This window comes from Agelaius tricolor, unplaced genomic scaffold (genome assembly GCF_023055355.1).
Source record: "Agelaius tricolor isolate 1412-34295 unplaced genomic scaffold, bAgeTri1.0.p SCAF_18, whole genome shotgun sequence".
Classification (NCBI taxonomy): Eukaryota; Metazoa; Chordata; class Aves; order Passeriformes; family Icteridae; genus Agelaius; species Agelaius tricolor.
Window position 1 is genome coordinate 1929842 of NW_027269278.1, and position 20419 is coordinate 1950260.

The 20419-nt window shown below is 58.2% G+C and overlaps 2 protein-coding genes across 2 annotated transcripts; both read left to right on the forward strand.

Annotated features, from left to right (window-relative positions):
• Nucleotides 1–1678: 1678 nt before the first annotated feature.
• SMIM33 (small integral membrane protein 33) lies at nucleotides 1679–2838 on the forward strand. The gene is made up of 2 exons (XM_071442964.1): nucleotides 1679–1756; nucleotides 2199–2838. The coding sequence occupies exon 2, from the start codon at nucleotides 2215–2217 to the stop codon at nucleotides 2596–2598; it is 384 nt and encodes a 127-aa protein (XP_071299065.1). The 5' UTR covers nucleotides 1679–1756; nucleotides 2199–2214; the 3' UTR covers nucleotides 2599–2838.
• A 4943-nt stretch (nucleotides 2839–7781) lies between these two features.
• On the forward strand, nucleotides 7782–20173 carry PCDH12 (protocadherin 12). The gene is made up of 5 exons (XM_071443005.1): nucleotides 7782–7830; nucleotides 10081–12836; nucleotides 13262–13356; nucleotides 14458–14645; nucleotides 19381–20173. The coding sequence occupies exons 1-5, from the start codon at nucleotides 7782–7784 to the stop codon at nucleotides 19743–19745; spliced, it is 3453 nt and encodes a 1150-aa protein (XP_071299106.1). The 3' UTR covers nucleotides 19746–20173.
• The last annotated feature ends 246 nt before the right edge of the window (nucleotides 20174–20419 follow it).

Here is a 20419-nt window from a genome sequence, read left to right on the forward strand (position 1 = left end):
GGATGCTTCAAGCAGCACCTTGCAGGACACACAACACATGCTGGGCTTGGATCTACCCCATTCCCAGTTCCTGGAGAAGGGCAGGAACTGGAAAACTGGGCCCCATCCAGCCCAAGGGGCTCAGGCATTTGGTTTCTTGGCCCTGACCTTGTGTTGTGCTGCTCCGTGCAGGTCCTGCCTGTCACAGTGGGAACCCCAGAGGTTCTGGTTTATCCTGTGCTGGATGTCAGTGGTGTTTGCAGGAAGAGAAGCATTTTAGTGTTCCCACCTAGGAAAGGCTCCTGTGTCCTTCTCAGGGGTCTGTGCAGGTGTTCAGGATGCAAAGCCAGAGGATTCTGTCTGCTGGTCTGAGGGGCTGCTCCAGCCCCCTCCCACAGCTCCCAAAAGCCACAGAGCCTCAGCCAAAGGCCAAGGAGATTCTCCTTCACTGCTTGGAGAGCATCAAGGGTGTCTTATGCTGCCAGCAGGATCCTGGTTCCCACAGCTGGCAGACAGCAGCAGCACTGGAGGGAATCATCCCCCGTGCATGGCACAGCTCCTCACATTCCGTGGGTCTCTTCCAACCCCTCCAACCCCTCAGGAAAACCAGCAGGCCCAAGGCTGGAGGCCTCCACAGCAGCCTGGCTGGGACAAACCCCCCGCCAGCAGCCCCCCCATCCTTTTGTCCCTTGCACAGATGTGATGCTCAGAGATTATGCTGTAGATTAAGGTTTTACTGAATCCTGAAATGAGTGCAAATACCCAGAAGCTCACACGCAGTTGAATCTCTTCTGGATGCTCGGCTGGATGGGAAAAGGCATTTCCCACCGTATCCTCCCCACGTGCAGGAAGGACAGAACCCAAATATTCACCCCAGCCTGTCTGCTGAGAGCCTGCAGGTAAGAGCAGTGGTGTTTTGGGGTGGAAGGATGGGAAGATGCGTTTTGTAATGGCTGAAACTCCGAGGGATCCATATTTTCTGCTCTGTGATGTGCTCAAGGTCACTGCTGGGGCAGAGGCTGTGACACAGCACCCCTGGGCCAGGGGATGTACCTGTGTGCAGGGTGGGGACATGTGTGAGGGGAGGGATGTGCCAGCCCTGACCTGGCTCTGGCTCCTGCCTGTGACCCCCAGCAGCTCACACAATCCTTTAGGTTGGAAAAGCCTCCAAAATCATTGAGTCCAACAATTGAACTGGAGGCCCAAAGCATCCAGAGCTTCCCATGGACTCACCCCAGAGCCGTGCTGGCAAATGGGCAAATTCTGCAGCAGTGGGACCCCCGGCAGGGACCATCATCCCCGAGGCTGTGCCATCCCTGGGGACAGGGCCCTTCCAGCCCGGAGCACAGCGTGGGTGTGCCGGGCTGTGCAAACAGCTCACATGCCCAAGGGGATTTTTTACACCCATTCCTTCACCTCATTCAATTTTCACGCCCCGCCGGTGGCAGCAGGGAGGTTTCCTGCAGCCGAAGGGGGAAGGGAGGGTGCTTCTCCCCAGACAAAGGGCCCTTGTCCCGCCGCGGGGACAGGAGGGTCGCAGCGCTGATGTGGCAGCGGCGGGGTCGGGGCAGCGCTGCCCGCGGGATGAGCGGGCGCTCCCCGAGTGCCCCGGGGAGTCCCGGCGGCGGCGGGGCCGGGCCGTGACGTGGCAACTTCCGAGGTGAGTCCGGCTGCACCTTCCCCGAGAACCAGCCCGCAGCTCGTCCTGCCCGCCCCGCCGGCAGCTTCCCAGCCCTGCCGCCGGAGATGATGATCCCCAGGCAGCAGGGACGCCCAGGTACCCCGGGGGGCTGGCAGGGCTCTCCTTCCTTCTTTCCTTCCTTCCCCATTGCCCCCTGCTCCCACCCGTGCTGGCTCCAGGGGATCTTGTCTCTGGCAGGGGGCGACTGACAGGGTTGGGTCCCCCGGGAGGTCCCCGTGGGGTTTGGTCCCGGATCAGCACCGTGGGGCTGGGGGCGGAGAGGGGTGGGCAGAGGGCTCCCCACAAGAGCCAGGTGTGGTGTCCAAAGGCGCCCAGGACAGGGGGATGTGGGGATTGCCTCATCCTGCGAGCCCCAGACTTCACCAAAACCTGTGCTGTGAGCCCGAGGGAGGGGACACTCATGGGATCGTCCCATTCCCTGGCAGCTGCACGTGCAGCAGGAGCCGCGGGCTCGAGGGCAGGAGATGAGGACAGGGACGGGCTGGGCTCGGTGGTCACCGCCCTGTCCCCGTGGCAGGTCACCCCGCTGAGCCATGAACGCCTCGGTGGCCGGCAGCCAGCTGAGACAGCCCGAGCCCCAGGACGGGGCCGCCTTCACCCCCGTGTCCATCGTCAGGAGCGTGACCAAGAAATCGGACGCGCTGCCGGTGATCTCGGTGATCGTGGTGCTCTTCGTGCTGCTGGCCGTGTTCATCGTGCTGCTGGTGCACTACGGCCCCCAGCTGCGCACGGTGCAGGTCACGCTGCACCACGAGCCCATGGCCCAGCACATGGACAGCGTGCTCCTCACCCGCTGGAGGTGCCTGGATCCCCACGGCAAGATGGGCTCAGCTGGAGTGACCTGCCACTGCTCCTGCAGCCACCACCTTCCCCTCGGGAGTGCTGAGCCCAATGTCATCGAGATCACCTACCTGTGACACGGCCCAGGGCCACCCTGGCAGGGCTCGAGGGACGTGTCCCACTGGAAAAGCTGGGGTGGGATGTTCGGGTACCCCAGGACTCGCCGCTGCCCACTCACAGAGGCTGCACCTCCCCAGACCCGTGTCTGGCCCCAGGAATGATCAGCCAGGAGGTTCAAGACCCATCTCCAGCGCCCAGAAGTCCAGCTCAGGGGTGTCACTGTCCCCAGGCAGGAGGTGGGTCCCAGCCTGGACTCTGGGGCTGGCTCAGCCTGTGTGGGACAACTTTAGCATCTTTTCTGGTTTTACCTGCCCTGGTTTTACCTGTCCCACACTGCCTGGGAGTGGCCAGTAGAGCTGCCTGGGTCCTTGCCCCAGCTGGGGAACTCTGGGGCTGTGCTCAGTCCCCTGGCAGTAGCTGGAAGTTGCATCATCTGGAATTGTTTTCCAGTGAAAGATATTTCCACACTCGTGGTGTCCTCATTACACTGTTTATATGGCACAGAGGAGCTTCCGGCTGCTCTTTGCCTCATGCCACAGCCCCTTTTCCCACACTGGGGGGGCTGGAACACGGTCCTGCCCCTGCCAGCCCCCCCAGCCCCTCGGGCAAACAGCCAGGGGAGAGGAGGGCAGAGGATGCAGCTCCTGATTCCGTGTTGGGTGGAGCCAGTGACAGGGGACACGTGTCCTGCCCCCAGTGGACGTGGGTGAGAGAAGAGCAGTGACACAGCAGAGGCAAGAGGTGATAATGGCACATCACAGCTGGCTGAACATCTGGAGGTGCTGGCACCAGAGGGGAAGCTCACAGTGACTCTGGGCAGAGCCTGCAGCATCTCTGTGCAAAGGGATGGGGAGACCTGAGGTCACCCCCACTGTGGTCACCCTCACTGTGGTCATCTCCCTGTCCCCATCCCTGAGTGCTGTCCCAAGGAGGGAGCAGTGGTGGGCTTGGCACTGTCACCCTCAGTGGGATGATGCTGAGGTGGCTCTGTCACCCTGGGGAGAACCTCGTTGAGGTGGCACAGAGGGATCAGGAGAGGTGAAACCGGAGTCCTGCAGGCTCCTGGGGCTGTCAGAGCACGGTCCCTGTTCAGCCCTGGGGTCTCGGCTGCTGGACGCACTGGGATCTCTGCAGTCCCAGTTTCTCCTCCTGTGGTGTCTGCAGTGCCTGGGGAGGGAGCAGCCTCTGAGATCCCTCTGAGGATTTATTCTGCTGGACAGCCCCAGAAGTCAGGATAGAGCTTCACCTCCCACGCTGGAAAAGCCAGGTCTGTGTCTGCCCTCAGATCCCTGGCACAGATCCCTGTGGGCACAGCTGGACAAGAGAGGCTTTACCTGTTCCTCCAGGAGCTGGAGGTATTCCCAACTGTCGGATGCTCCAGGATCCCTCCTTCACTTATTTCCAGCCCTTCTTTTGCTTTAAAGCTGACTTGCTGGAAACTTTTTGTCTCCACAAAAAACATAATTTATATTACTTTTCGGGAAGGTTGTTTTCTGTTTCGAATTTGTTCCCATTTGTTTTCCAGGGCTGATAGGGCATTATCAGCTCTCTCACACCCGTGTTAGAGGAGATAAGGGCTGTCATTTCCATTGAAAATCGTGGAGTCCTGCTCCCCTTTCCATGTCAAAAGAGGGCTTTGTTTGCAATGGCTACATCCCTAACATCACCCCTGAGGAGATAATCACCTCTAGGGACTTCTCCTAATTAAGAAATCCTCTGTAAGGGTGGGGAGCCCTGGCACAGGGTGCCCAGAGCAGCTGTGGCTGCCCCTGGATCCCTGGCAGTGCCCAAGGCCAGGCTGGACAGGGCTTGGAGCAGCCTGGGACAGTGGGAGATGTCCCTGCCCATGGCAGGGGGTGGCACTGGATGGGATTAAAGGTCCTTTCCAACCAAAACCATTCCATGATCTCTTTAAATGACATCTGTGGGTTGTGGTCACCCCCACCAAGAGCTGGAGACCATCACAAGATGACCCCTTGTGACCATCACAAGATCTGCACTGTGACACCCAGAGAGGCTGCAGCCTCCTCCGGGGGACATCAGGCACTGTCACCTGCCCAGGCTGAGGCAGCAGCGTCGTCCCCAGCTTTGGTGGCTGTGTCATTCCTGCTCAGGGAGCAGCTCCATCCAGCACAAAGCCTGTAATTAGAGGAACAGGAGCTTTCCTGACAGCTCCCTCTGAAGGACACCCACAGCAGGGAAACGTCATGTTTAGAGAGAAAAGATTAAAAACGTCTAAATATTAATAAAGAGAAAGACAAAATGGGTAATTATTGCTGGCACTTATTGATTTGCAGCCGCTGGGGACTCGTAAAGGTCTGATTGATGTCACAGCCCAGATCCATCACTTACCCTGTGCAGCACAAGGAGCCCACCCCGGGCTGGTGTTCAGGTGTTTTGGGTTGTCAAACTAAAATCAAATCAAAGTGGCTGTGGAAGGTGGTGCTGCTGGGTGCCCCCTGCCCTGTCCTGTCAGCAGCCCCCTGCACTCTGGGAAGATCCAGCTCTGAAGTCCCAGCCTTGGGGAGCTCTTCCATGTGTTTCATTTGCAAACAGAAATTTAGATACAAGCTTTTGGAGCACAGGAAAGAAATTACTGTAAGACTTAGAATAGCAAATTAAATCATACAAGCGAGCGACAATATGCTGCCAGCCTTCTCCTCCAGAAGGACATCAAGGGTTAGATCTCAACTCATTGCTTTCTCCCACACAATAAAACATCATTTTTACAGCTTCTCCTCATTTCTCTTTGGCCAGCTCTCCCTCTCTCTGCTCACAGAATTTCTTTTTGTAGCGCTGGGCTTTATAAAACACGTCAGGGTCCTGGAGCAGCAGAGCCGTGCATGACATTACCATAACATTATTCCTGTCTATTCAAACACCCAGCCTGGCCCAATTTACTTCACTTACAACTTTCTTCCCCTCCTTAATAATAATTCTTTTATGAGCATGGAGCAACAATAACTCTCCTTATTGTCCCCTCTGTGCAGGGCAGCTCCTGGAGCCCAGCAGGCAGGAGCTGCTTTGCTCAAAACCAGGTTTTTGCCTGGGGAAGCTTTCAGGAGTTGCTACATCCGTAATTAACTCTGTCCTCACCAGGGATCGCCCGCACCCCCTTTTATTTCCCCCCTAATTAAGGTGTTGCCCTGCAGGAGGGGAGGCACCTCTATAATCCCCCCAAAGGAGGATTTAGTGGGGGTACAGCAGGGTTTGGGGGAGACTCTGCTGTGATACTGCAGCGTTGCCTAAAACCGTGTAAAACCCAGGGAAGCGCCCTAAAATCGTGTGAAAGCGAGGGAAACACCCTAAATTGTGCAAAACCGGGGGAAACACCCTAAAATTTTGTGAAACGGAGGGAAACACCCGAAACCCGTGCCAAACAGGGAGGCACCCAGAGCTCCCGCTGAGGATGGAGGGGAGGCAGCTGCAGCATCGCCCAAGGCTCCCTGCAGGGCTGGGGGCGGCGGAGCCCCCCAGGACCATCGGGGGAAGGGTGATCGCAGCCCCGCTGTGGGGAGAGTTTGGGGGGCTCAGCACCCCCAGCCCCTCGGGCGGCGCCGGGGACAGGCGGGGACAGCGGCGGAGCCCAGCGCGGAGCAGCAGTGGGCTCTCGTGGTGGAGCGATCCAACTGCACAGCGCAGGCACCGCCGGGGCTGCGCCTCCCCGGCCCGCCCCGGCCTCGGCAGGCACCGGGAGCCCGGGCAGGCAGCGCTGCAGGAGCCCGCAAGGACCCCCGGGTGATTGGTGATGGACGGGGAGGATGAGCAGCCCTGCCCAGGCTGGAGCGGGTGGCACGGGGAGGTCACCTTCAGCCGGTGTCACCTGCAGCTGGTGTCATCTTCAGCCGGTGTCAGTCACCTGCAGCCGGTGTCACCTGCTGGTTGTACAGAGATGAGCTCAAGGAGAGCCGGGCCACCCCGAGGGAAGGTCCCTGCTACTCTTGCAGAGCTCCGTACCTGGAGTGAGAGGGGGAATCACGTCCTTCCTCCTGAGAAAGGGCCCCCAGGAGCCTCGCAGGTCCCTGCAGGCAGCTGGGGACGGGGGAGGTTCTGGGCTCCCTTGTGCAGCTGCTCCTCACACACCTCATGCTCAGGGAGGGATTGCTGGCCCACTGAAAAGGGAGTGACACTTCTAGAGGAGCAAAGGCTGTCTTTGAAGGGCTGAAAATTCACAGAGTCACGGAATATCCATAGTTGGAAGGGGCCCACAAGGATCATCCTGTCCAGCTCCTGGCCCTGCACAGACACCCCAACAATCCTACCCTGGGCATCCCTGGGAGAGGTGCCCAAACCCTCCTGGAGCTCTGGAGGCCTTGGGCATTGGAAGGGGCTTCAAAGTCTGCCTGGAGCCTCCACTTGTCCAAGCGAACATCCACAGCTCTCAGCCTGTCTTCATCAGAGAAAATGATTAGATGTGAAAAAGCCTCTTCACTCTCATTTCGAGCTGCCCTCTGCTCCCTGCTGTGTTATGGCACAGCTCCTGGTCCCAGGCTAGCACCGTGTCAGCCCAAAATGACAAAGTTTGAAGATCTCCAGCTGCGCAGTGGAGCTTGAAATAACCTGGTGGTGCTGCTCTCTGCCAGGTGATGGACAGGGAGAGTGGTGCCTCCAGCACAGCTCTGCACCCCTGGGAGCTCAGGGTGTGCCCGTGCCCTGCTCTGGAGCCTGGAGAGCAGCTGAGCTGCAGAGAGCCAGGTTGGCACTCCTGAAAATGGCACTTCCAGCTGCTCTGGGCACGGACAGCCTCGGGCAGGAGCTGAAGGAAGCATTGCACACAGTGAATGCATGAAGTGCTGTAAGAATTCAGTGTAGCTGAGGCTCTTCCTGAGCTTTAAATGAAAGGGTTCAGGTGCAGTCTAAACCTTAGAGGAGGATTTTTGTGTTTGTAGCCACCACAGTGGCCACGGAGGTCCTGAAGCACGTTGGGAGCCTGCTGGGGTGTGAACAGGAAACAGGAGGAGACACGTTTTGTTTTTAGCACCAGATCTCATTTCCCTGCCTGTGCTTCTGGCAAGTCTCAGCTCGACCCCGTTTTTCTTTCCTATTTTCTTGCAGCTTTCTGTCCATCTCCCTCCACAGCACTGATTTGCAGCTCAGCCATGCTTTTGCAGCATCCTCCTGCCAGCTGGGAATGTTCTGCTAGCTGAGGGTCACAGGCCTGGTCTGTAGGGGTTTATTCCTGAAGAATCATCAATAATTCATGCAGGAGCTCCTCCAGCTCCTCCTGGGCAGGCCAGACCTGTCACCAGTGCTGGGATCTGTACGGCCAGGCTGGGGACAGTGCTCAGGGGGCTCAAAGCCTGGTGACAGTACTTTCTCCTCCCAGCCTTTCCCTGAACAAACTGGTACTCAAAATTCCACCTGGTGCCTGTCTTTGGGGAGAAAAATGAGTGGTTTGGAGGTTTGGAATCTTCCCAGCTGAGGGGGGGGGCATGGCAGCAAGTGGGGTCTGGCAGGTGGGTGCTGGAGTCGGGGGGAATTCACCTCCTGTGGTGGCAGTGATGGGTTAAACTCGGGCACTGGGGGGAGTGACTGGTTCTGGGAGGTGATGGGGGAAGGAAACTCCAGGCAGGGCTCCTCGGGGAACTCTCACAGTCCTGGGGTGTCATATTTATTTCCTTTCCCTTGTGATGTTCCAGCGTGGTTCTTCTGTTCTGCTCCATCCCTGAAAAGGAAAGACATTAAAAACCGCGAGGTGGAGGGATAACAGTCCCAGCAGAAGGAAGCAGCTTTCCCACCTCCCCTCCCAAAATCGGGCACGGGCTGTGAGACATCCGCTTCTCCAGCCCGAGCTCCGCGGGCAGCGGGAGAGGGCGGGAGCAGGCGGGATCATCCCTCCGGGAGAGCCCCGGGCTGCGCAGGAGGAAGCGCGAGCACAAAGCAGGGAAATGACTTGGCAAAGGTCACCTGGAGCTGGGGCCGAGCCCAGGAATAGCACCGGGCTCCGGCCACCCCCCGCAGCACCGTCCCTTCCTCCCGCTGTGCTAAGGGCACAGCTCCTGGCACTGGGGTGGCTTTGGCTTTGCTGCTCTTTGGGGCACCAAAATTCACCACGGCAAAGAAAAGTGATGACAGTGGAGCCTCACCTGGGGAATCCAGAGTGGTGAGGGGAGCTGGGAGGGATGGGAATAGGCTGGGGGGGACAGGGGTGCCCATCAAGGCTGGAAAAGCAAGAGGAGAGGGCGAGGTGGGCACAGGACACCAAAGGCTGCTGGAGGCTGCCTGGAAGGTGTGGAGACACAAAGATGATGTGGCTGGTGGGGCTCCAACTACACCTTGAGGATGCTCCAGAACAGCCAAGGAAAGTTCCACACGACCTTCCCTGTCCTGAATGCCTTCTTCTATTGCCTTGAGACCAAAGCAAACCCAGCCTGGGGTCTGGGGGCTCTGCAGGCTCAGGAAGAATATATGGAACACCTTCAGGCTGTGCTACCTGTGTGTGCACAGCTGGCCAGATGTGGTGATACCAGTGCAACAGCTGGGCAGCCTGAAGGTAGGGGCTCAGGGTGAGGTGCTGAAATAAGGCCAAGAAGGGATTTGATGGTGCAGGAGTGACGCCAGGGAAATCAGTGCTGAGCCAAGCTGGGATGGAGCACGTGCCAAGAGAGGGAGCAGCCAGGACAGCCGGATGCAGGGACAGGGAGAGGACTGAATGGACACAGGCTGTGTCTGCCAGCACCTCCCTCCTTCCCTCATGCCCTCCCGGCTGTGTTTGGTGTGGCCACGCTCCTGCTGATTCATCAGCTCATTTTGGTGTGTCCAGCTGGAACTGGTGACATCATAACCTTTGTACTGGGAAAGGTGACTTGGGCTCATCGCCGTCCAAAGGCAGAGCAAGGAGCAGGGATTGCACTTGGATTTAGACAAAATGAGAATATGTCAAAGTCTGAGATGTAGAAGTGTGGAGAACAAGGTCAATGAAGAAGCAGGAGTCCATCACCTCTTCCGGAAGCACAAGAGGTTTGTGGTGGGTCAGGGACTGCAGGAATCCCACCTTCTGGGCAGTGTGCTCTGCAGGTGACGGTGCCCCCAGGCTGGGATCGGAGGGCACTTCCACACCTTCTCGCTGCCGGGCCCGTGCCGCCCCACGAGCCCCCACCCCGCCCCGGCATTGTACCAGCCCGGTCCTCCCTTTTCCTGTAGGTGGGGTTTCCATAGGATGTCTGCCGCTCCATCCCCAGCCCGGCCAGCCGGCCGGTGGCTGCTCTGGGGACGGTCCCTCCGCTCCGGGCTGTCCCGGCCCGGGGAGCCCCGGTGATGGCAGCGCGGGGAACAACCACCAGCCCTGCTTGTGATTTCCCCTCCTTTCCAAGCTCTGGCTGGAGCCCACGGCCCTCGGAGATGGGAGAGGATGCCGAGGCCCTGCGGTGGCCCTGAGGACTCTCCGGGGATGCGGTGGCCGGCAGGACAGCCCATGGCAGCGCGGCGGGGCCGCGGGGGCTCTGCCAGCAGCATGCTGGGGCTGAGCCGCTCGGCGCTGCGGCTGCCGGCGCTCTGGTGGTGGTACCTGTTCCTGAGCGCCGATGCCCAGGAGGTGGCCACGTTCACGGTGCAGTACCGGGTGCTGGAGGAGGTGCCCCCGGGAACTGTCATAGGGAGCCTGGCCGAGCACTTTGAGGGCGGCGAGAGCGGCGAGGCGGCCGAGACCTTCCAGCTGATGGAGACCCCCGGGAGGTTCCCGCTGCACGTGGGCAGCGGGGATGGGGTGCTCAGCACGGCCGGGCGGGTGGACAGGGAGCAGCTGTGCCGCCACAGTGATCCCTGCTGGGTGTCCTTCGACGTGCTGGCCGCCCAGAACCCGGCCCTGATCCACGTGGAGGTGCAGGTGATGGACGTCAACGACAATGCACCACGGTTCCCCATGCCCCAGCTGGAGCTGGAGATCTCGGAGAGCGCATCCCTACGGACACGGATCCCGCTGGATCGAGCTCTGGATGCTGACGCTGGGCCCAACGCCCGCTGTTCCTATGCCCTCTCCCCCAGCGAGCACTTTGCTCTGGAGGTCGTCTCCAGCTCCGATGGGACGAGGCACGCGGAGCTCGTCGTGGTTAAGGAGGTGGACCGAGAGCTGCACTCCTCCTTTGACCTTGTGCTGACGGCCACTGATCACGGGGAGCCACCAAAATCAGGTACTGCTTTGATTAAAGTCATTGTCCTCGACTCCAATGACAACAGCCCCATGTTTGCAGAGAGCTCCCTAACGGTGGAGGTTCGGGAGGATGCCCAGCCCGGGACCCTCCTTGTGACGGTCACGGCCACTGACCCTGACCAGGGTCCCAACGGGGAGATTGAGTACAGCCTGAGCAGGCACGCGCCCCCCGAGGTGCTGAGCACCTTCAGCATTGATGCTCACACGGGCAGCATCCTCCTGAGGCTCCCTCTGGACTACGAGGAGACCCATGCCTATGAGCTGGACGTGCAGGCGCGGGACCTGGGCGCCAACCCCATCCCGGCGCACTGCAAGGTCCTGGTCAAGGTCCTGGATGTCAACGACAACGCTCCCGATGTCCACGTCACCTGGGCCGCACGGGAGCCCGTGCTGTCCGAGGCCCTTCCCAAGGACAGCTTTGTGGCCCTGGTGACAGCCAGTGACCCTGACTCGGGAAGTAACGGGCAAGTGCTCTGCTCCCTCAGCCAGGGCTACGAGCACTTCAGGCTGAAGAGGACCAACAGCCACAGCTTTGCGCTGCTGACCAACGCCTCGCTGGACCGCGAGCGGCGTGCCGAGTACAACCTGACGCTGGTGGTGCGGGACATGGGGGACCTGTCCCTGGCCGTGCTGAAACACCTCACCATCTGCATCAGCGACGTCAATGACAATGCCCCAGCCTTTGAGAAGGCTGCCTACGAGGCTGCTGTTGCTGAGAACGGTGAAGCACCTGCCTTCCTGCTCACTGTCCGTGCCACTGACCCTGACCTGGGCTCCAACGGGAAAGTCACCTACAGGATCCTGGACCCCTCTGCTTTGGGGATGATCTCAGTCGACCCCATCACTGGAGACATTTTTGCCCTCCAAGCTTTTGATTATGAGCAGATGAGGAGCCTGGAGTTCCTGGTGACAGCGGAGGATGGAGGGCATCCCAAGCTGGCATCCAACATCTCCATCAGGCTGGCTGTGCTTGACCGGAACGACAACGCACCCATCATCACCACGCCAGCGCTGGTGGGAGGGGTGGCCATGCTCTCTGTCCTGGTCAATGTGGACACCGGCTGCTGCTGGGTGGTCCCTGGGAATGGGAGCATCCAGGGGGCTGCGGCAGTGACCAATTCCACACTCATGTCGTGCCCTGCCAACCCTTTCCTCTTCACCATCGTAGCTAGGGATGTGGACTCCGGCACCAACGGGGCTCTCCGGTATGATCTGGTGGGTGGGGATGATGCCGGGCTCTTCATCCTGGACCCGCTCCTGGGGCAGGTGTCCCTCAATGCCAGCAATGCCAGCAGCCTGGCCGGCAGCCAGCGGGAGCTGCTGGTGCGGGTGAGTGACCAGGGGGACACCCCCCTGCACACCCTGGCCCGGCTCCGCTTGCTGTTCCGGCGGCACGGGGCCTTCTCCAAGATGTCAGCGCGGGATCCCGGCTGGCCCAGCCTCTCCGTGCTGCTGCTCATCTGCCTGGCCGCTCTGCTGGGCGGCTGCCTGCTGCTGCTGGCGCTGACCCTGTCCCTGCGCAAGAAGGACAAGAAGGACGGCATGGCCTACAACTGCCGGGAGGCAGAGGACGCCCGCAGGCAGCAGCAGCTCAAGAAGCCGCACAGGCAGATCCAGAAGGCCGACATCCACCTGGTGCCGCTGCTCCGGGGCCGCCCCCGGGAGCCCGAGCCCCCCCGGGCCTGCCAGGAGGAGCAGCCCGACACAGCCACCCCTGCGGCCGGGGGGTCCCCGCAGAGTCCCCTGCACCTCACCCCCACTCTCTACAGGACCCTGAGGAATCAGAGGACACAAAAGGGCTCGGAGGAGCAGCAGGGCACCTTGGAGCTGCCCGTCCTGCAGCGCCGGCCCTGCCCGCCCCACAGAGCCAAGCAAGCCGTGAGGGAGGCTGCGGCCCCCGCGGAGGCACCGCCGCACGGCAAGAGCTTGGTGAAGCCACCCATGGGAGAGCCCCGAGTGCCAGCCGAGCAGCCCGTGGGTGCGGGGGGACCCGGGCAGCCCCAGCCGCACCAGCAGATCCTCAGGAGCCTGGTCCGGCTGTCGCTGGTGGCCCTGGCGGAGCAGAGCCCGACCGGGGAGTTCGCCATGGAGTCGCCCCCAGTGCAGGTAGGAGCCGCTCCGGGCGCTCCCGGAGTGTGGGCACCTCCAGCCCTTCCTTGCCTGGGCCGTGCACACCCTGGCGAGGTGGGAATGTGCAGCCTGAGGGTCTTTGCTTGGTCTCTTCCCCAGGCCTGGGTAGGATGAACACCCCCCCACCCAGCAGGGTCGCCCCAGCAGGACAGGCGGGAGTGGGGCTGTCACAGGGTGTGACAAGGGGACAATCCCAGGGACAGGAGCAGCAGGAGGGCTGCAGGGGAAGCTCGGGCCCAGGTGGGCTGCCCAGCGCTTGTTTTTCCCCCGGTGTGGGGATGCTGAGCCATCTGCGGGAGGAGGAAATGCTATAAAAAGGCCGGGGGATTCGGAGGGACGTCCTGGCAGGAAGCAGCTTGAGTGGCCAGCCCGGGGCTCAACAGGCTTTTCCTGCCTTGCAGCAAATCTCCCAGCTGCTCTCCCTGCTGCACCAGGGCCAGTTCCAGCCCAAAACAAACTACAGGGGAAACAAGTACACGGCCAAGAACGGCAGCAGGTAAGGCTGGCTCCCAGCATTTCCTTTCCCCACGCCCCCTTCCCCTGCCCCAGCCCCACCAAGCCAAAACCTCCGGGGGCAGAGACACACAAAGAAAAGCCTCATCTCCTGAGTTTGGAGGTTCTCCCTTCAACGACAGGTTGTGCTCCTCTGGTCCTGGCTCCCAGTGGTGTCCAGCTGCTCTTTGCCTCCTTCCTGGGGTACCTTTGGCAGGTCCCTCCATTCTCACCGAAGCTCTTCCATGGCCATGGGCCATCCCTTGCCAAGAACTCCGATGGTTCTGGGTGCTCAGGAGCACAGAGGGGCCCAGCTCTGGAGGCAGCAGCACAAGGATGAATGTTCTCAAGGCTCTGGACACTTAGTGCCTGTCAACATGAGTTTGGGACACCTGACCCTGTGCCAGGGGGCAGATGAGTGAGGAACTGCAGCAGGGCTGGAGGCACTGAGATATCCCAGCTGTGTGCTAAAGATATCCCCAAACATTAAAGTATGCTGTGTGCTCTGGGTGCACACTCCTGAGGATGCTGAGTCTTCATCATTGCCTTGCCACGTCCCTCTGTCCCCACCTGGCCAGGCCATAGGCAGACACAGCTTTCTCCACCTTTCTCACCTGCAGCTGCAGAGGATGGAGAGGGAGGGAGAGCAGATTCAGGGTATCTCGGGTGCTCCTCACCTGGTCCTGCAAGGGGGAAGCTCCTCTGAATTAATGGGGAGGAGCCAGCAAGTCCCTGTTTGCTCAGGATATGCCCCTAAATCCCTGGAAATGTTCCAGACGAGGTTGGGTGGGGCTTGGAGCAACCTGGGATTATAGAGGGTGTCCCTGCCATGGCAGGGGGTGGAATGAGATGGGCTTTAAGGTCCCTTCCAACCCTTCTGTGGTTCTCTGATCTTGCTGCAGAAAGATAAAAACCCTTTCAGGCAAGCAATGTGGAGCAACACCCCAAACCTCATTAACTGATGGGCACTCGAAATGTCTTTGGTTCTGTGGGTGGTGCACGGGGAGGGTGCCCAGAGCCCCTCTCTGGGGCATTTTGGGGAGATAGAGACCCTTCCAAGGGCTCATTGGGGCTGAAGTGACCTGGGTGTTGTGACCTCTGGCAGGGCTGCAGGGCTGGACACGGGGCTGGACACGGGGCTGGACACGGGGCTGGACATGGACTGCCTGAGCACCAAGGACAGCGGGCACGGCGAGAGCGAGGCCGGGGACCGCGACTGCGACAGCGCCTTTGAGCTCTCCGTGCAGCAGCTCGTGGGAGAGGAGCTGGAGACCCTCCTGGAGCCACAGGCAGGTGAGGTGACCTCGCTGCTGGGACAGGCTGGGGCTGGGGGGGCTGCAGCAGTGGGATCTCCTCAGGTAACCCACACTGACCCCATCCAGGAGGTCCTGCTGGCCTGCAGCAGCCAGGGCACGTTGCACCTCCCAGAGTGGCTCTGGCAGGAGCAGTGCTTGGGGCAGCATGTCTGGACCATCCCAGGCTTTTGGTAGCAGGCCAAGGGATTTGCTGAGCTTCACATTGGATCTTTCCATGTGTTTATGGCTGCTCTTCCCTCCCATGGACGTGTCTGCTGAGGTTTAGGGTTTAGTGATGTGTGAGCTTGGCCTCTGTCATTGCTGAGGGGTGAGGTCCAGTTGCACATTGCAGCTGGTGAGCTGCTTCCCACGCTGGCCTGAGCCCTCCCTTCGTGGTCTCCTGGTCCATGCAGAGTGAAAAAGGTGGACACTTGTCCTTGTTAAACCCCTCAAGATGTTATCTACCCTCAGAGCCCCACTGGGTCCTCCTTCCTCCTCATCTCTTGTGACCAACCTGCTGCTAATTTTATCTTTTTTGAGATGTGTGACCAGAATTGTTGTGCAGTGTTTAGGATCCACTGGGGGTACAAGGAGGTTTTCTGGTGTGTTCCTCATTCCTGTCCTGCCCAAGCTCCACGCTGAGCCCTGTTTGTTGTGGCTCCCAAATCTCTCCTCTGCGTGGAGGGAGAGCCATCAACACATGACAGGTTGTTGTTCCCTGTGACAATTATCTGACAGCTGGGGACACAGAAATTCACCAGCCACATTTTGCTCATGGCAGTCAGCATTATCAGGTCCTTCAGCAACCCTCTGCTTTTGGGTGTTTTAGTGGAGTCAACACCAACATTGTCCCCTTGCCATATCATTTATCACTGTGTTGAGCAGATACTCTGGGACTCTGCTAATGACCTCCCTTGGTGAGGAAGATTAATTATTCCTACCCTCACTTCCCAGCTTTTAACACATATTAGTCCCTACAGAACCTGGCTGTAAATTCAGGCACAGCTCAGATCCTCTGCAAGCCTGGCTGGTGCTGTTCCATCAGCTCAGGTGACCTCTGCCTTCACAGAATTGAATTCTGGAACAGTTTGGGTTGGAAGGGACCTTAAAACCCATCCCATTCCACCCCTTGCCATGGCAGGGACACCTCCCACTGTCCCAGGCTGCTCCAAGCCCCAATGTCCAGCCTGGCCTTGGGCACTGCCAGGGATCCAGGGGCAGCCACAGCTGCTCTGGGCACCCTGTGCCAGGGTCTCCCCACCCTCCCAGGGAACAATTCCCACCCAGCATCCCATCCAGCACTGCCCTCTGGCTTTGGGAAGCCATTCCCTTGTCCTGGCACTCCAGACCCTTGTCCAAAGTCATCCAGGACTCTCCATGCAGCCCTTCCAAATTTCCAGAACACAATTCCCCATGTGACAATGTCAGGTGGTTCCTCTGGGAGCAGCAGCTCCATGGCTCTCTCTGCTGAGCCTTGCACAGAAGGATTTCTCTGAATCTGCCTGGGCTGGGTTCACCTTCACATACTTAAAAACTCCTGTCACCATTTCCACCTCCCCTCCCTCTGATCCTGCATTCATTTGAAGCAGTAGTTAATGAACAGCAGCTAATAAACCAGGCAATTTCATAACTGAGTTCCTCTGGCACTCCGGGGTGAATACCATCTGGGCCTGACATTTTCTACATGTTCCTTTTATTGATTTGTTCTAAAAATCTCCTCTCTTGGCATTTCAATTTGAAAGAGTTGGGCTGACTCATGTCCTGTAGCAGAAATTTCATTGTGGAGCCTCTGTGCTCCTCCACAGAAGAGAAACTCATTGAGCTTTGCTGCTGGGGTGGTTTGAATTCCAGAGCTGGGCATTTTTGGTGCTCTTCCTTTGAGGCAGAACCTGCTGCTTCTCCCCCTTTGCCTCCCTGCTCTTTTATTCCAGTAAGGAGCAAACAAAGGAAAGGCCGAGACCTAAAAGTTTCCTTGGATTCTGAGGTCCTGCAGCCAAGAGCAGGGAGCCAAGAGGAGCCCAGCTCCATCCCAGCTGCACTGACATGCCCTGATCCCAGAAAAGGGACTGGGGGAGCTGCCCAGCAGCTCTGAATCCAGTCCTGCCCACGCAAGGATAGAAAATCAGAGCTATGGCAAGGCTGATCCATGAAGTGCCATCTCCCATGATCCTTGGACCTGACAGGAAAATCATCCTTTTGGCCAAATTCCTGAAATTCCATAGGATCATTAGGGCTGGAAAAGCCCTCCCAGACCATTGGTCCCCAGCACTGCCATGTCCACCAGTGACCCATGTCCCCAGTGCCACATCCCCATTCCTGGGGTGATGATTCCACCACTTCCCTGGGCAGCTCCATGCCAGCAGGGAATGCTGAGGCTGTGTGGATTCCTGCTGGCCATGCCCAGAGGCTGATCTGTTCCAGACCTGCAAACCTTCTTCAGGAGCCCAGACCTGCCACACCTTCCTCAGGGGCCCAGAGCTGCCCCAGGAGCCCAGAGCTGCCCGCAGAGGCGGCCGAGCGCAGCCACCAGAGCTGCCGGGCTCCTTCCTCCTCTCCCAGACACAAACAGAGCTGTGGACTTGCATCCTGAGAGGGAGGAAGGAAGCACTGCTGGTGCTCAGGAGCATCCTAACAGCTGGCTGAGGCTGGCTGGGCCTTTGTGCTGTTCCCAGCGGGGGACTGCAATCCCGGGCAGCTCTGGGATTGTTGATGTTGTGGGATGAACTCGCAGCACCGTCTGTTAGCTCTGATCCCCCAGCAGCCCAGCACAGCACTCCCAGCAGCAGATGAGAGATAGAACTTTATGGATGATAAAAACAACCCCTGCTCCCCAAACACCATTAAAACAAGGCAGTAAAGAGTTATTGGTCAAATTAAACATACCTAATTATGAGGTTTTCATGGCCATGGGACCGTCAGCCCAGCTCTCCCTGCAGAGAGCAGACCAGTTGTATCCTGCTCCAGAGCTGAGGCAGCCAAATATTCAGGGAATGAGGTGGCTTCTTGCAGACTGGGGAGGAGAAAACTGCATATTTTACAGCAAAACCTGCAGCACACTTGGGTGATGTCTCAAGGAACAATCACTGCAACTCAAATACTGAGATTGCAGAAAGAAGCCCTGGATGTGAAGCAACACAAAAGAATTTTGGGGCTCCAGCTGAAACAAAAATCTAAGGGATGTACCTGCCCTTCTCTCCTTACCAGGCTGGAGTCCCAGCTCACTCCCCCAGCCCATGCCAGGGCAGTTGTTTTCCAGAGAAAAAGGAGCAATTGCTTGGCTGGCTGGGGGAGGAGCCTTGTCTCAGTCACTGACTGCAGATCCCAGGTCCCAGCTATGGCAGGGTATTGACCACCCCCTGGAATTAGCAGGATAAGAGCATTGGAATGGGGACCCTCCTTTTCAGATGCCACTTTTTAGTCAGAGCCACACAATTATTATTACCACAGTGACACCAGCCCTTGCCACCTTGGGACTGCTGAGTTTTGTTACCAGTGAGGTTTTGGGGCTCCCAACCCCTTTCCTAAACTGGCCGGTTGCTCTGAACTCCCCTGAGGTTCTGGGATGTGCTTTGGGAAGGAACAATGAGGGGCTGGAATGCAGCCTCTGTGCACCACAGCACGGCCTCTTGTTTACCAGCTACCTCAAAAAACAAGAATGCCTATTCCCCTTCCTGCTGTCTGACGAGGAAGCTATTCCAGGCTCTCCCTGCTATGGGGTCCTTCCTTTATTTTCCAGGAGATGTTTATTCATGGACATCTATAATCACTTCTTCTCTTGCCAACACTATTTTAAGCATAAAGATTTCCTCTGCTGGCGCATATCTCCTCAGACTAATGACAGGTTGCAGTCAGATCCCTGGAGAGCACTTGCTTCCTTAGGAGCAGCAACCCCCAGCTCTTGGGGTCTCCATTGTGTCAGCCTGGATCACTCCTGGTTTCATCTCCAGAGTTTTCCCTGCTGGTGTGGTTTCAGCTCCCTCTCCCACAGATGGATAATCAGATTTGTGTGTAATTCCCCTAATCAGACCCATAACAATCCACCCTGGCTGTGCCTCCCCGTCAGCAGGGAATACTCTGAGTCCTCTGTGTGATTCCAGTTGCCCATTGCGGGCCACAATCAAATTTCTGCTGCACTAACGAGCCTGCCCCAGCCCCCAGCCCAGGCGCCCCCTGCTCCTCAGCTGTTTCCAATCGAGGAACAACTACTTTAGAGCTCAATTGTTCAGTCCCAGTCTCCAGCCATCCAGCTGTGCATTTTATAATCCAGAATTTCATTCTGGTGTTATTGTTTTCACAGTAACCTATTTCTTTTCGGTCTCAATCTGCCTCCTTAGCAGCAAATTCCCACCCTGGAGTGACCCTGAAGGGAAGTCCACTATCTTTGTGTCCAACACTTCCCCCTGGAAAGCTTTGCATTGTCTGCTCCCCTTCAGCCAGTCCTGAACCCTCCCTCTCTCAGGCTTTGCTAACAATTTAGTGAAGTGCCAATTGAGACTGCAACAAATGAGAATGCACAGTGATTCTAATGGCTATTATATTAAAAACAAAACAAAACAAAACCCCCAGTAGTTCAAACCAGTTCTATTGTGGCTTTTTTAAGCTGCTGGTTTGCATGGTGTCACTGGTGATCTGTTTTCAGTCATGTCTCTCAGCTGATTTTAGATATTTTCATTTATCAATATTTTTATCAATCTATCTCCCCCCCTGTTCTCTGCTGTGCTGTCCCTCCCCAGAGCTGGCTCTCAAGAGGCTGACAGCTGCAGACCCAGAGTGGGTGGCCCGGCTGTCCCTGCCCCTCACCAGCAGCTACAAGGACAACGTCTTCTGCCCCGACTCGCCGCGCTCCCCCGAGGATGAGGAAGCTGCAAGGCAGGAGAAACCGAGGACCTTTGAGACCTTTGGCAAAGGTGCTGGGGCTGACCCTGGTGGCAGTGGGACGAGGCTGGCCAGCACCTTCCTGTCGGAGATGAGCACCCTGTTTGAGATGATCCTGTCCCAGAAGGTGCAGGTGCACAGCGAGGCGGGCGCGGGGCTGCTGCGGCAGCTCTCAGCCCGCGGGCACAGCCTGGGCCTGGGGGATGCTGCTCCAGGGCTGTAGCAGCTCAGTGGCTGTGGCAGGGAGAGAACAATCAGATTTGGGGTGCCCAGCCCTATCCCCAGCCCCAGCAGGGTCACTGTATGACCCATGCCCCAGACAGGTGTATTCCTTCCAGGTGTATTCCTTCCTTTGTCTCGCCCCACTGAATTTCTCCACAACTGATTTCACCTTTAGTTCCCCTCCAGCTGCCTGTCCTTGCCTTCCTCCTCTCCCACCCTGCTCTCCCAGTGCTCTGCCAGCCTCCCATCCCACCCAGCAGCAGGAGGGCCTTTCCTCCCAGGACAGGCCCAGGCAAGGGGGTTGTGAGAACAACCATAGCACAGTGAGATACATCCATGTGATCAGAGACTGTGAAAATACCTGTCACGGACACTGCTGCAGCTGGGCTCCAGGGTTTCAGTTATTTAAATAAAACTGTTTTTTTCTAACACTACCCTCTCTGTCAGCAGTGGAGCTGACATAATATATGTGCAGAAAGCCTGAAGTGGCAGCTGGGGAAGGGGAGATGAGCCTGTTGTCTCCCACAGGTCCTTCCAGCTCCTGTGGTTCTGCCACTGGGAAGTTGGCATTTTTTAAAAGCCCCCAAAATCAGCACTGGCATCTCTCCTATGGCTGCTCCAAGGCCCACCACTTCCTTCTCCATAAGGACTGGATGTGGCACTCAGTGCTCTGAG

Coding starts and splice junctions, on each gene's coding strand:
- SMIM33 (XM_071442964.1), top strand. CDS start 2,215: ATGAACGCCTCGGTGGCCGGCAGCCAGCTGAGACAGCCCGAGCCCCAG.
- PCDH12 (XM_071443005.1), top strand. CDS start 7,782: ATGCAGGAGCTCCTCCAGCTCCTCCTGGGCAGGCCAGACCTGTCACCA. Junction 13,357..14,457: donor ACGGCCAAGAACGGCAGCAG/GTAAGGCTGGCT, acceptor GACCTCTGGCAG/GGCTGCAGGGCTGGACACGG. Junction 14,646..19,380: donor CCTCCTGGAGCCACAGGCAG/GTGAGGTGACCT, acceptor GTCCCTCCCCAG/AGCTGGCTCTCAAGAGGCTG.